At 41.7% G+C, this 15,866-nt stretch overlaps 1 protein-coding gene across 1 annotated transcript in view; it reads right to left on the bottom strand.

Moving 5' to 3' along the window:
* Positions 1-13,409: 13,409 nt before the first annotated feature.
* Positions 13,410-15,866, bottom strand: part of CDC40 (cell division cycle 40) — a 45,591-nt gene continuing 43,134 nt past the window's right edge. Inside the window, exon 15 of the mRNA XM_083374879.1 lies at positions 13,410-14,141. Within this exon, the coding sequence (XP_083231005.1) occupies positions 13,964-14,141 (178 nt within the window). The 3' untranslated portion in view covers positions 13,410-13,963. The remainder of the gene's footprint in view (positions 14,142-15,866) is intronic.

Below are 15,866 nucleotides of genomic sequence, written 5' to 3'. Positions count from 1 at the left end.
CATGGTGGTTTTATCACACACTGTTGCGTAAGTACTGGAATAACAGTGACAAATGGCTTCTTTCAGGTACTTTCTCACAACAGATTGGTCTCTGTGGGGAGCTTTAAATGACTCACAGGCCACCATCAGACAGATCCAAGAAATCTCATTAACCTTACCGTGGCTGATATTAAATGCATATTTGTCTGCCTATAAGCCCAGTTGGCAGGCTGTGCTTCTGTCTTCCCATCTGTGAAAGAACTCAGGGAATACAACTTTTTTACATGAAGGAAATTGGATCTGGGTGATTGCTACCAATTCAAGGCTCTGTTGTGAGTTAGCTGCAGTGTGTCTCCCTCCTGTTTGTAGCAAGTAAGCACTGGGTGAGTTGCAAAGGACAGATCCTGCCAATGATTTGACTGCAGGGAAACATAATTCTATGTTGATTTTGTGCTAGTCTCCAGTTCGTGACCCTGGTTTCTGAAAAACTGACATATGGCACCAGAAAAACAGATTATGTAGGAAGCAGAACGTGGCATTTCCCCCGTTTCTCCCTTGGGTCAATTGCAGCAATAGTATCTACAATGTATTTCAGATACTGAAGACTGAGAGAGCCCTGCTGATAAGCTTAGTACTCTCTCTGCTCTGTGTGTAAGAGTTAGACCCTAGTGGGTGGGGGTATCTTTATAGGGCTCTTGATCCTCTGGACCACAGGTGTCAAACTTGCCATGTCACATGACATGTTGCGACATATCACATTTTTGCATTGCCGGAGCTGGGGTGGGCACAGCCTCCACATGATGCAACTGGCCCGCGGGCCAGAAGTTTGACACCCCTTCAGTCTGGACAATGATGTTGGGGACTGGAGGTGGGCTGAAGTTTTCTTTCTATTCTGTCCTGTCTCTCTTTCTGTCTAGAATGAGATTCACTGGTGCCAAATGTTTATATCTGGAAAGTACGTTTCTGTTAAGAAATGGGTGGTAATTCAGGTTTTTAATTCTTGTCTGCATTTCTGCAAACTTTGTTTTAAATTAGCCTAGCCATCAGAACAACCATTGGTGTAGGGTATAATGGGAGAGTCCTGTTCCCCTGTTACTGAGGTCTATCTAATAGGGAGTTGTCTCATCGTGTTGGAGAGGAAGCAGACTCTTTTTCTCCTTTTTGGCAGCAAAATCTATCTTGGATACATTAGTCATAAAAAGTGAGCTACCCTCACTATCAGTTCTGCAGATGCTGTACATCATTCACTTAATGCCTGCTGAGCATCTACATGATTCCAGATGTTGACTTGATTGTTGCATTCGCTTAGGAAGACCTGGAAAGATACTGAAGCCATGATGCCACAGTCTTAAATCAAAAGGGGAAACAGAAATGTGTATAACCCAGCAAATGATTGCAGTTTGAAAACTGAATTTATTAAGTTTATTAAAAAGCTTTATAAAACTCTAGTGAGACCACACCTGGAATACTGCAACCAATTTTGGTCACCATACTACAAAAAAGATGTTGAGACCTTGGAAAAAGTTCAGAGAAGAGCAACTAAGATGATCAAAGGACTGGAGGCTAAAACATACAAAGAACAGCTGCAGGACTTGGGTTTGGCTAGTCTAAAGAAAAGAAGTAATAGGGGAGACATGATAGCAGTATTCCAGTATTTGAGGGGCTGCCACAAAGAAGAGGGAGTTACGTTATTCACCACAGCACCAGAAGGCAGGACAAGAAACAATGGTTGGAAACTGATCAAAGAGAGAAGCAACCTGGAATTAAGGAGAAACTTCCTGACAGTGAGGACAATTAACCAGTGGAACAGCTAGCCTTCAGCAATCATGGGCGCTCCATCACTGGAGGTTTTTAAGAAGAGACTAGACAGTTACTTGTCTGAGATGGTATAGGTCAGGGGTCAGCAACCTGAAACAGTGAGAGAGCCACTTGGAACCGGTTCCCTCACAAAAGGAAAAACTGGGAGCCGCAAAAAATGTGTCCACATGCGCATACATGCGCGCATGCGCAGAACAGGGTTTGACTGAAGAGTGGAGCCAAGGCGAGATATGCACCTACCCTGCATATTTGAATTGATTGGTTGAATTTTTTTAGTCCCACTTTTTTTTTTGGACTGCACATGGCAGAGGACTGGGAGCCGCAGGAGACGGCTGAAAGAGCCGCATGCGGCTCTGGAGCCACGGGTTGCAGACCTGTGGTATAGGTTCTCCTGCTTGAGCAGGGGGCTGGACTAGAAGGCCTCCAAGGTCCCTTCCAGCTTCTATTCTATTCTATTCTTCTATTCTATTCTATTCTATTCTATTCTATTCTATTCTATTCTATTCTATTCTATTCTATTCTATTCTATTCTATTCTATTCTATTCTATTCTATTCTATTCTATTCTATTCTATTCTATTCAGCATTCCCTGATATAGGATTTTTCCGAGATGCAGACTTCAACTTCCGGAATTCCTCAAAATTCCTGAGAATTCTGGAAGCTGAGATCTGAAACCCAGCTTATGAGGCAAGGTGTTCCAATTCATGATTTGAATTAATTTAACTCTCCGTGTAATGGATTCTGTTTTCAATTAAATTTAACGGCCTGGGATTTAGCTGACTAGGGAAGTTTATCCCATTTTGGTGCTCCAAAAACGAACTAGCTGCTCCCCCTTCTACTGATCCTGAAAAGAAACCCTTAAAAAAAGAAATTATAGAAAAGACCTGGAGGATATTAAATAGATGATGGTGTTCTTGAATCCCGTCTACCTTTTTTTGGGCAGCTGTACAGTAAGAGATTTGTGGGGAAGAAAAGAAACGAGAGGTGGTGCAACACTTTGACTTTTCTAACACATTGATGGGAAAGTATTAGCTTGGAGACTGTGCAGACCATGTGGCTGCTTTGTCTACCCACAACATCCCCATTTTGCAGCTAGGCTTTTGAAATCTTCCATTGGTCTGAAGGGTTTTTTTCCTTCCAAAAAGCATATTTGTAGCACATGGGTTTGCAGGTGAAGTTTGAAGCCATTATTAGCTTTCCAGTCAGGTTTGTCTCGGCATAAATTAATATGAACTCCATGAAATTGTTGTACAAATGGCATTTTGAAAGCAGCCTCTTTTTCCTAAATATTGGAGGGAAGTGAGCCCTAATAAGCAGGCATATACATAGAATGAAGGCTATTGCTAAGCACATTGGTTTGTGCTTCTTAGATTGTAAGCCGCCCTGAGTCTTCGGAGAAGGGCGGGATATAAATGGGATTAAATAAATAAATAAATAAATAAATAAATATACAGTAGCCCAATTATCTGCAGGACAGAGACCTTGTCTGTTGGTTTCTACAGACCATCGCAGACTGTCAGCGCTTTGAGGTAGTGCAAACAAGAAACCCAAACCATGATTACTATCATTACCTTTTTTTGTAAGGTTGAGTAACAGAATCTTACAAGTCAGAAAGCACTTCTCTCTCTCCTCACCCCCTAGCGCCTGTCTTAACTTTCCAGGGAAGTAAAGAGATGCATTCCATGGTCTTTCCTGAGGTGCTTTCCATGGTCTAGTTCAGGGGTAGGCAACCTCGGCTCTTTTATGACTCATGGACTTCAACTCCCAGAATTCTTCAGTCAGCTATGCTGACTGAGGAATTCTGGGAGTTGAAGTCCATGAGTCATAAAAGAGCCGAGGTTGCCTACCCCTGGTCTAGTTCCTTCCCTGGGCTGAGATGTCTCTCATCTGACTGTTACTCTGTGGCTCTTCCTCCCACTGTATCACAAGAATGTTCTCATAGACCAGGGGTAGGCAACCTCGGCTCTTTTTAATGACTCGTGGACTTCAACTCCCAAAATTCCTGAGCCAGCCATGCTGGCTCAGGAATTCTGGGAGTTGAAGTCCACGAGTCATAAAAGAGCCAAGGTTGCCTACCTCTGCCATAGGCAGACTTCACAGATCTGGAGATGTTCTTTCACGGCATGTTGCTCTTTTACTTGTGTTTTTAAAGTGCAGAATTGAGTCTTAAAAACCTATAGAACTTCTGTCCCTCCCATAACTACAAGGGTAGTTAGCAAATAGCTGGAAGTCAAGATCAAGGATCATCTCATGCCTATAATTCAAAAACTGGCATTTTGACTTCAGATTGGTTTAGCAGTAGGAGGTTTATCTCCTACTAGTCAGTTCTTTTCAGCTAGATCAGTGTTTCTTCAACTTGGCAACTTTAACGTGGCTGGCTGAGCAATTCTGGGAGTTGAAGTCCACACTTCTTCAAGTTTGCCAAGTTTGAGAAATACTGAGCTAGGGCAATCTGTTTCATTTGGAAGCAGTTGGGAGACAGTTCTCTCGCTAGCCCCCCTCCCTGCAACATTTTCTAAATTCTGCTGGCAGCAGTAGGAACACACATTAAATCCTTTTACTACAGCAGCTTGCAGCACGTATTTAACCTTACCTGGTCTTTAAAAAGGGAAGGGGTGGGAGTTTTAAAAGGTGGAATAGGTGCCCGAAATCCTAACAACTCTTGACATTCCAAAGGAAATGCAAAATTAAAGAAAACACCCAATTCTTCCATTTTGGGCTTCCCTTATTTGGATGAGGGTGAAGGTTCTCCGAGCTTGTGGGTTGGTTTGTGAGTGTTTTGTTACCAGGCTTGGTAACATCTTCAGCGGAGTTTAGGGTATATCAGTGTTCCCTTATTTGGGCTTGAGACCCCCAAAGAGCTGCTGGTTAGTTGGGTGTGTCCTCCAGACTACAGTCTTCATACCCTGATTAATGGATATTGTAAATTTTTTCTTTAATCTTTAAGTCTTTAGTTCGTCAGCTGATATTATGGAATTATCTCCTTGAAGAATTTCTCTCCCACCACCTTTAATGGGAGGGAATTGAGACTTTGCCTGTATGACATAAACTGTGTTCCTGCAAGCTCGCTCCATCTCGTTTTTTTTAAGCTTGCAAGATAAATGCACGGCCCAAAAGCTTTCTTGAAATAACCTTCTGCCCTCCCATCTGCCCCTTGTCCATTTTGAAAGCTTGTCAGCTCTGCCTCTCACCTCTAGAAAAGGCATTGCCTGTGTGCAGCTGACCCCACTGTGACAATGAGACCAGCCCAGGTGGCTGCTGGCCCTCCTGAGAGACAGGAGGAGGCTGTTCTCCCACAAGGGAGAGAATGGATGGATGCTAGGATGCAGGAAAAACCTCCCTCTTGCTTAATTTTGTGAAGGGAACTAATGCCAAGGATACCGATGCTTTGTGCAAAATGAATAAACGCCAAAGGACTCCAATGTGATGGTTTTGCATAATTTATTCTTCCCTTTTGCCTATCATGGAGACAGGTCAACCTCCCGGGTAGCGTGTTGCACAAACACAGCAGCTGCAAAAATGAAACAAGGGCATCTTCTGATGTTCACCCACAGGCATTACAAATTCATTGTAAGCAACTTGCAAAAGTTCTGATCATTTTGTTTCTTCTGAATCTATCATATCAACTAGCAGCTGCTGGCATCAAATACAGTTGTTTAGTTCCAATGAACTGGTAATATTTGCCTTGGAATTTTAGCCATAACTTTCATTTTTACACAAACCGCAAATCTGCATCCTGTTGCTAAATTATATTCCAAAAATTTGGATTTTCTGTTTACTTGGACCATTACCAACAACATTATTACATGTTCTTAGATAAGACACTTGTGTTCCAGATAGTGGCTTTTGACTGATATAAAGGAAAGATAGGACAGTATGGTTCCATGGGATCAGAGTTTATTCACTGTTCAAAACAAGTAGGTTTTTTTTAATCTAAAGTAACCTAACACAATGTCATGGCAGTTGTATAGTTGAATTTGATTCAGGTTTTTTATTGATAATTTGTCTATTTATCTTTTCATATGTTCTGGTTTATTTCTGTTTACTGTACAGTTTGCTGTATAAGGTAACCCAATCTGGACTGAGAAAGCCTTAATTCTTCTCACAACAGGCTATGATATGGGAAACTGTACATGGATATGGGAATTGTGATCTAGGAATAAAAGAGGGTTATAAGTAGTGACTGACCTGGGCCCAGTCCCTCTTTCTCAAGCCTAGGAAGAAGACAATGGAAAATCACTTTGACATTACCTAGACCCGTACCAATCGGGTTTCAGGCCCGGGTACAGCACGGAGACGGCATTGGTCGCTCTGGTGAATGATCTCTGGAGGGCTCGGGACAGAGGATATTCCTCTGTCCTTGTCCTATTAGACCTCTCGGCGGCTTTCGATACCATCGACCATGGTATCCTGCTGCGGCGTCTCAGGGGATTGGGAGTGGGAGGCACAGTTCTTCAGTGGTTCTCCTCCTATCTCCTGGGACGCTCGCAGTCGGTGTTGGCAGGAGGACAGAGGTCGACCCGTAGGACCCTCGCTTGTGGAGTTCCTCAGGGGTCGGTCCTCTCGCCTCTCCTGTTCAACATCTACATGAAACCGCTGGGTGAGATCATTCGTGGTTTTGGAGTTGGGTATCATCAATATGCCGATGATACCCAACTTTTTATTTCGACCCCAAACCACCCCAGTGATGCCCTCGATGTGATGTCCCGTTGCCTGGAGGCGGTTCGGGCCTGGATGGGGAGGAACAGACTTCAACTCAACCCTGACAAGACTGAGTGGCTGTGCATTCCAGCATCCCGGGACATTCAAAATATTCCATCTCTTCTTATGGGGGGTGAGTCCTTACCCCCCGTGGATAGGGCTCGCAACTTGGGAGTCCTCCTAGATTCACGACTTACTCTGGAAGATCATATAGTGGCCGTGACTAGGGGGGCTTTTGCCCAGGTTTGCTTGGTGCGCCAGTTGCGGCCCTATCTGGACCGGGATGCCCTGTGTACGGTCACTCATGCGCTCATGACCTCTCGCCTGGACTACCTCAATGCTCTCTACATGGGGCTTCCCTTGAAGACCACTCGGAGGCTCCAACTGGTACAGAATGCGGCCGCGAGAGTTGTCTTGGGAGTTTCCCGGTACTCCCATGTTACACCTTTGCTCCGCGAGCTGCATTGGTTACCAGTTGTCTTCCGGGTGAGGTTCAAGGTTTTGGTTATGATCTTTAAGTCCTTACATGGCATGGGTCCGGGATACCTTGAGGACCATCTGCTGCCGGCGTCAACTCCCCTCCGCCCTGTGCGTGCCCACAGAGAGGGGCCTCCTCAGGGTGCCTCTGGTCAGGGAATGTCGACTGGTGGCCCCCAGGGGGAGGGCCTTCTCTGTGGGTGCTCCGGCATTATGGAACCAACTGCCGGTTGAGCTCCGGATGGCATCGGACCTTCGCTCCTTCCGCCGCAGGCTGAAGACCCACTTATTTGAACTAGCTGGTCTGGCCTGATGGGGGAATATGGGTTTTTTAATGGGTTTTTTTTTTACTATTTTATTGTTGTTGTATTTTAATTGGGCATTGGTTTAATTTCTTTTTAATTTTTGTACTGCTATTTATATATGCCCTGTGAACCGCCCTGAGTCCCTCGGGAGAAGGGCGGTATAGAAATCAAATAAACTTAAACTTAAATGTTCCCTAGAAAGCTGCATGCAGTTGCCACGAGTCAAAACTGACTCAAATAGAAAAGGAAAATGGAAAGGAAAGGAAGAAATCCATCACACACACACACACACACACACACAGAGAGAGAGAGAGAGAGAGAGAGAGAGAGAGAGAGAGAGAGAGAGAGAGAGAGAGAGAGATGTGAGCTAGTTGTTCAACATCTGAATTGCAATCATGTGAACTCAGGAACACTGTGATGGCCACCACTATGACCCATAGTGGGTGAATATTAAGCACCTGTTGAAGCTCATGGGAATACCATACACAAGTCCACACACATTCCCTCTTTTACATAGACCACCTTACATGTATAGAGCAGAATTGTGGTGGCATATAGAGAGCCGTGCCACCCACACATGCTTTCTTTAACATCCAAGATGAGCTTTGTGCTTCCCCTTTGGCAGGGATAAACTGACAGCTGTGGAAATGTGTGAAGACTGTGATGTCCAGCATGAATGCAAATGAGATATCTAAATGCTGCTTTGCGCTCTGCAGGGAAATGGCTATAAAACCTCCCCTAACAAAGTGTAGCCAGAAAATTTCTGATGGATGCTTGTCCAATTCTGGTATCTGCAAAAATTATCTCACAGTAATTAATTCATTTCAGCAGTCATCACATTGCTTGACTCCTTTGCAAGCCTGGCTTGTATTTCTTTCTTAGAACAGATGAATGCCTTGCAACTGCTTGACAGTACTATTGTAGTATTACTTGTCAAAGCCTTGTAAAATCTTATTTGTCTTTTTTTAAAAAAACCCTTGCACGGTTTCAGTATAAAAATATAGCAAAACGGAGTAGTTAATTTAACATAGCTGATTCATCCACAGAATTATGAAAGTCACTATCCTAAAGCACCATTTCATTGTTACTCCCTTGCAGCTTTTACTAAGAATTCTCCCTTTCCACCATCAAGGACTTTGTTCAAGCTGAATAATACTGGTGTGGAAATTCTTAAATGCATGGATAATTCTGCTGAGTTGTTGTTCTTACGGTCCATTTGGTTGACCATGACCTCTGGTGTGTACAACTACATTTGCTCAAGCAGTTTAAAGAAATATTGTTACAACAACACATTGTCTCAAATTTAATTACTTTTAGCATTTTGGCTCGATAGTCTCAAAGCAGATAAGGAAACTGTACAGTGAAGAATTTTGGAAATCTGATTCTGGGACATAGTATAAAATAGATAATACAACATGTCTTTGCGATTCACATTCAAGTTAGTGTCAATGATAGCATTGTGAGTTGGTGGTGGTAATAGTCTCCTCAAAGAACAAACAGAAGAATTTCAGGCTTTTCACACTTTTTTTTTAAAAAAAACAACAACCCACAGATGTGTTTGAAAAGGAAAACCTTCAGTTGGAAATTAGTTAGTTCTGTAATGGGCAAACACAAAGCAGAAATGGAAGGCATGAGACACAAAATGGAACTGTGAAGCATGTCCTTTTATGTTCTATTTGATGATAATTTGACAGACACTGATAGAAATTATTAAGGGAAAACATAAAGGTAAAGGTTCCCCTGCACATGCGTGCTAGTCGTTTCCAACTCTAGGGGCAGTGCTCATCTCTGTTTCAAAGCCGAAGAGCCAGCGCTTGTCCAAGGACATCTCCGTGGTCATGTGGCCGGCATGACTAGACGCCAAAAGTGCACGGAACGCTGTTACCTTCCCACCGTAGTGGTCCCTATTTGTCTACTTGCATTTTTACATGCTCTCGAACTGCTAGGTTGGCAGAAGCTGGGATGAGTAACAGGCGCTCATCACTCTGTTATGCGGCACTTGGGATTCGACCTGCCAAACTGCCGACCTTCTGATTGAAAAAGCTCAGCGTCCTAACCCAAATTATTAATGGAAAACATATTATCCTGAATAAAAAAAAATCATTCAGCATCTGCTCCCTTAAAAAAATCCTATTTTCTTTACTTCTGAATGCTACTGTCAGTCTCCCAAGTAAACCAGACAATCTTGCATGTCTGAAAGTACAGACCTTCTGCTATCTCTTTTTACTGCCTGATAAGCTAGAAAGGTTCCCGTTTTCTTTTTCCTCTGCTCATTATTCAGTTGCAGGCTCCTTCTGCTTTATCTGATTGTTCCCTGGGCAGCTTCTCTCCCCCCACCCCCAGGTCATTTACACATTCTATTACAGGCTCAGTCTATACTTGGTCAATTTACCCCATCCTATGGTCCCTGCTTATTCACAATCTCCTATCTGGACTACTGCAATTGCTCAACCTGGGCTTCACTAGAAGAGAATTTGAAAGCAAAAGGCAACAGCACAGGTGGTAAATGGTGTTGGTTACTAATGCCACTACAGGAGCTACAATGGTCACCAGTGTGCTTCCGGGTGCAATACAAAGTGCCGGTTGTCACCTTTAAAGCCCTTCATTGCTTGGAGCCTAGTTAGCTGAGGGACTGTTTCTCCTCAGTTGTTTTAACTCATCCAATCTGGTCAGGAAGACCGGGCATGTTCCAGGTCGTTGGTCAGAGAATGCCAGCGAGTGGACTCCAAGACAGAGGTCCCCAACCTTTTGGGCAACAGGGACCGGTTCCGCGGAGAGAGGTTTTTCTGTGGATGGGAAGGTGCATGGTTTTGTGTGCTGCCTGCATCTCGCAGATGGGGCTTTGCTTGTTTGTGTGGACCGGTTGCTGGCATACCGTGGCCCGATACCAGTCCATGGACCGGGGGTTGGGGACCCCTGGTCTGAGAGACATGATTTTTCTGTAGTAGCACTCACCTTATAGAACATTCTCCCTTCCTAGAATACTGAACACCCTGCTGGCCTTTCACAAGGCATTGAAGGCCTGGGGCACTCAGGTTGTTAAGGGTCTTTGTCTCCTGACAGGTGTTGACAACCTTTAACGGTGTTTTTTTTTATTTTAATTTTTGTATCTCTGAAAAGGATTTGTTTTTAAGATTATTTGAAACCTGTAGTTACTTGCTGAGAAGGGCAGTCATAAAAGTCAAAAAAATAAATATTAAAAGGCAGAGTTGTAGGGAAACTGTTTTTCATGGATGACCTTTCTGATCCTGTAGCTGTGTGTTTAATTTAAAAAAACAACAACCCTGCAAGAACCTTAACACCAGCACAATTCTGCCATTGTCTTATTTTGTTGCTGGGTTTGGCCAGGAAAAACCCTTAATAAATTATTCATCCAGACATTTATGTTTTTCCTTCTCTGTTTTTTTTAACAGAAAAAGTTAGCTGCATTCAATAGGACAGGGCTGTTCAAACTTTGCAACTTTAAGACTTGTGGACTTCAACTTCCAGAATTCCTCAGCCAGCCCTGGGAGTTGAAGTCCACAAATCTTAAAGTTGCCAAGTTTGAAGACCCTTGCAATATAATGATGGGATCACCTACTTGTTGGGAACTTGTGGAATACTAGAATTAAACTTCGAGTTTCAGTCAACATAGCCACTGGTGAATTCTGCTGAAATGATTATTTAGCAACATTTAAGTTACAGTCCCTATCCTTGCAGTAACGATCTTCTCTTTAACATATTCCTATCCCCTACTTTTAAAACATCATTTATCACTTATTATGCATATTGATTTGTAGCTTCTTAGTACTTATATTAAAAATGCACATATGTATACTTAGTGCTATGCACTTATGCATTGATAGAAATAAGGAAGGAATGAAGGAGACCTGCTCAAAGCAGGCCAATAGGATGATTTTCATATGGAAAATTTCAGCTCGTAGAGCAAGGGGAAAAGTACTAGGATAAAAATTTCTAAGATACAAGAAGTGACTCTCAAAACACAAAGTGATTCTCGGAATAAGATGATTTCTGTATGATCTGGTTTGAGATAGCACGCAAATTTAAAAATACCTGCAGGCGTGAGAGAGGCACCAAACTGTAATTGGCCAAGCCTAGCCAAGGATAAAAATGGATGGGAACTATACTGTTTTCGAGTTTTCCTACAGAACAAGGTTCTTCTGGAACTCTAACCTGGCTTGATGGACTTTGAGTTAGATACATAAGCATGGATGTGTGAAAAGTAACAAATCTTTTGGTCGCTGCATTTTTCAAATATCCCTACAGAAATAAAACAAGCAGTAGTACAAGAAGTACTACGAGAACATAAAGATCCTCTTTATGCCAGTGTGGCACTGTTACAACTGACAGCTTTTCCCCGCCCTCCTGTCCCTGTTGACAAACTGATTGGGCAGGCTCTGAATAAAGCTGATGATGGGTCCAACCTACTTACATCTTTCTCTCATTCGATCCTGTCCAGGTACCTTGAGCCTACAAGTTCCATGACAAACTTAGTCAAGCAATTCTGAAAAAGTGATCCAGGGTATGCTCAACCTCCACTGGCAACACACATTTGTCATCCTCTTACTCTTCAATTGGGACAATCCCAATCACATTTTGCTTCCACAAAAAAAAACAAACCCCAACAACCTGTTAAGATGTACCTAGGGATGAAACTCGGAGCCCAATTAAGAGAAATTAATTCAACTATGGTAAAAGGTGGAATTAACTGAACTTTTATTAAATGCTGCACTTGATCATCTACCTAAGTCTGCAAGTTTGAAACAGCATGCTTATATAACTTTCATTTCCAGCTGGGGTAAATTATCTAGCTTGTAGCATAAGCAGACACAAGTTAAGAGCAATTTTTATATGTGAGCCAGATTGTAGTAAAGGTTTAATTTTGGCTACTTTCTGCCCCTTTTACTATTAAATATATTTTCCCTTACGTACAAACCTGACCTGCAGACAGAAGAATAATGATACATTAATTATACAAGAAATACAATCCATTAACTCCTTGAGTTCTATAAATATGTAAAAATACAAGAGAGTTCATAGTGTTTTTTGACTACAAAGTGAAATTCGTGAGAAAGCTAATACTGTTTCCCAAGCCACTTGATTCCCACACCCGTCCCTTCTGTAGTTAAATAGGCCTGATGCTATTTGATGTATTTGAGAAATCTGTACATAGTGGCTTTCAGATAAATGCACATGCGGTGATCAGGATACTTTCACTGTTCATACACATCAATTTATGCCACTTTCTCTATTTTCTATGCAGATACAACATGAAGCAATGCTTTCTCTCCAAAACGAATTTGGAGATATGATGTTTAGGGAGGTACACACAGAGAATATGTGTAGACAAGTTGTGAAGAGTTCATCGTTTACACAGATGCATTCTGCCAACAGAATGGCAGTACTGAACACAATTCTAACGTGAAACAACATATATCTGCCATACACTCTACTTTTGACACCAAAGATGTCCACTACAAAAAGATGTTCTTTCATAACCTTCCAATACCATAAGCACAGATAAAACCGATTCACGCTTCCGTTATATCTATACCAAATAAACATTTTAAAATGCACAATGCTTCAGATGGTGTTAAGTTAAAATCTGCATTTTTATATAAAGCATTTATTAAAAATAAGCTTGTAAAAATAATTGAGATATCTGTACAGTAGTTGAGCACAAAAACATATTTTGTAAAATAAACAAAAATAATAAACATATTAAAAATGCTTATTTACAAGACTAATTGGAATACGATCATGAAGCTGTCACTAATGGCTGCTACTGTACTAATTCCATTGGCTGGGTGGGTTTCTGATAAAATGCCTGAAATAACATTTGGTAAAGTAATTGTACACACATTTTATATACTTGCATTGTGTTCTTTGAATTTCTGCATTATAAAATTTAAATCTTGAAGAAGAATGATAGTCTGACTTGCTATCAGGATTAAACAATACAAAACAAAATGCAGTAATGATCAGTATAGATAACATGTCTACGCATATACCTGAAACCAATGCATTGGCAAACACAAGTTTATTCTATGGGATTATGAAAAGGGGTTCCTCAGATACAATCAGACAGGGTTGGTTCTGTATCTATGCTGAAAGACTGGAGAAAGCAGATTGTTTTTTCCACTGGGGCTGCAATTTATTTACACCTTTATGTATTTCCATATGACTAACACTTTTTTTTATTAACACCCCTCCCCCCAAAAAAATCTGGGTAGCAATTTCTATAAAATATACACGGAAACAATATCTTATTGTATTTAGCAATTGTGTAAGATTCCCAACTGGTTAAGAAAAACCTCCCTAATACATTAATATTATGGTAACATGAAAACATGTTTCTTCCAAATTGTGCATTTGGAAAGCAGAGTGAAGCTTGTGAGGCTTTGGCTTCAGTTTCTTTCTTTCTTTTTTTTTAAAAGTCCATTTTAATTATTTTACTATCTGGAAGGACTAGCATATTTAGTCAATTTGTGCAGTGATTTGCAATATGGCAACATTTCAAATGTCTGATTTTCCAATGTGCTGGGTGCACATTCTAATACTGAGTTACCTGAATCAGCTGTATTAATGTCCTTATTTCAGACCTTATTTGTTGTAGCATATGGATCCTGAAGGATCATATATTAACTGACTGATTAGAGAGTAAAATGTCTATAGTTCAGCCTTCAGTCCCACAGTTTAATGAGACCATCCCATCCACAAGTGATCACTTTGGATGTTTCATGTGGGTGCCACACTGCGCCAATGCAGACTTTGTCATGGGCTTTTAATCTACTGTAGAGTTTTGTTGTCTTCCAGTCCCAAATATTTAACTTTCCATCTGCATCACCTGAGGTCACATAGCTGTTTCAAAAAAAAAAAAAAAAGGGGGGGGGAGAAATTATACACTGAGATCATTTACAAAATAATTTTTAAACATAACCAATTCCAAACAACAGCATACATTTTAACAGAGAACAGATAGACCTTTCCTACTGTTTTATAGTCTGTTGTAGATTTTCTACTACTCTTAGCTGCTTTGGAGATGATGGCCCAATGTATGTGTTAAGATGGGAAAACATGATAATGCAGCTGCCTCAAAAATGTAGGACACTTAATCAGAAGTCTTCTCAAATGAGCAGAAAGGCAGGATAAGTCACCTAATCCATAATGTCAGATGATTTGTTTTGACAAAAGTTTACACAACAAAGCTGTCTACTCAAGTCTGTATGGAGGGTTTAAACTTATACTGAAAACCAGGTGTAAGACTTAAGATTTTCACATGATGCTCATTTTTGTTTCTAAGCAAAGAAATATATATGGGAGGCTTGTATTTTTAACTGTTTTTGATGCCACCTCCGAATAAATGCACACTGGCTGGGATTTTATCTGATATGGACTTTCAATTACTGCTTGAAAGGCCTTCTTGGAGTGGAATAACACAGCAGCTCTGTGCCTGAGGGCTCGACTCTCTTCCCACTCCTATTTAATATAAAGCCACTGAATGAGGTCATTTGTCATTATGGGTCTGTGTATGTCATATCCTGATGATACTCCATTATACATGTCTGCCCCAAACTGTTCCAAGTGATACCATTAAAGTCTTTCCTAAGGACTGTATGGGGAAAATCAGGCTTCGACTCAACCCAAATAAGGCTGAGTGGGTTGGTTTTAGACTATCCTGAATTTCCATCTTTAATGAGATGGGATAGTATTACACACACACACAGTTGATAAACTCAAGGAGCAGGTGGCTGCCATGGTCAGAAGACCTCTACACAAATAACAATTGCACTTATACTTATATACCTCTTCAGTGTTTTACAGCACTCTCTAAGCAGTTTACAGAGTCAGCCTATTGCTCCCAACACTGAGTCCTCATTTTACCGACCTTGGAAGGATGGAAGGCTGAGTCAACCTTAAGCCAGCCAGGATCAAACTGCCGAACTGCTGGCAGTCAGCAGAAGTAGCCTGCAGTACTGCATTCTAACCATATGCACCACCATGGCTCCAGTGTGCCAACTGTGCCCATTCCTGGATCAAGAGTCTCTGCCTCCAGTCACTCATGTCTTGGGTACTTCCCACTTGGATTACTGCAATGAGGCCTACATGGGGCTGCCCTGGAAAAGCATCTGGAAACTACAGCTACAATTCTGAACGCTGCATTGCATGCACTTTTAGACACACTGCAGAATGCTGACAGGCTGAGTATGCACCGAGACTCTGCCTTTTAGGCAGTCCCATTTTGTGTAGGCGAGGAGTCACACCTTCCCTGTTTTATGGAATACTCCATCCTGAGATTTGGATGCCCCAACTTTGCTGGCTTTCTGGAGGGCTATGAATATTAGACTTTTTCCTCAGCTGCTGTGGCCAGGAAGTTTTGTTAGCTGCCTAAATTTATTTGTTAAGATGGATGGCTGTATAAATTTAATACCTCCTTCTTTCCCCTTGTATTTCTCATAGTAAATTCAGATGGATACTCTGGCCATCACAGGAATGTTTGAAATTAGCCCATGGGTCAAAAAAGGCTGTCCAAATTTGACAGGATATCCATATAATACAGCATTTGATAAGCTGCTGTAGCCCAAA

The sequence above is a fragment of the Vipera ursinii genome (assembly GCF_947247035.1).
Source record: "Vipera ursinii genome assembly, chromosome: 1".
NCBI lineage: Eukaryota > Metazoa > Chordata > Lepidosauria > Squamata > Viperidae > Vipera > Vipera ursinii.
The sequence above is the reverse complement of the archived record's forward strand: the minus strand, read 5'-3'. Positions and strand labels throughout refer to the sequence as shown.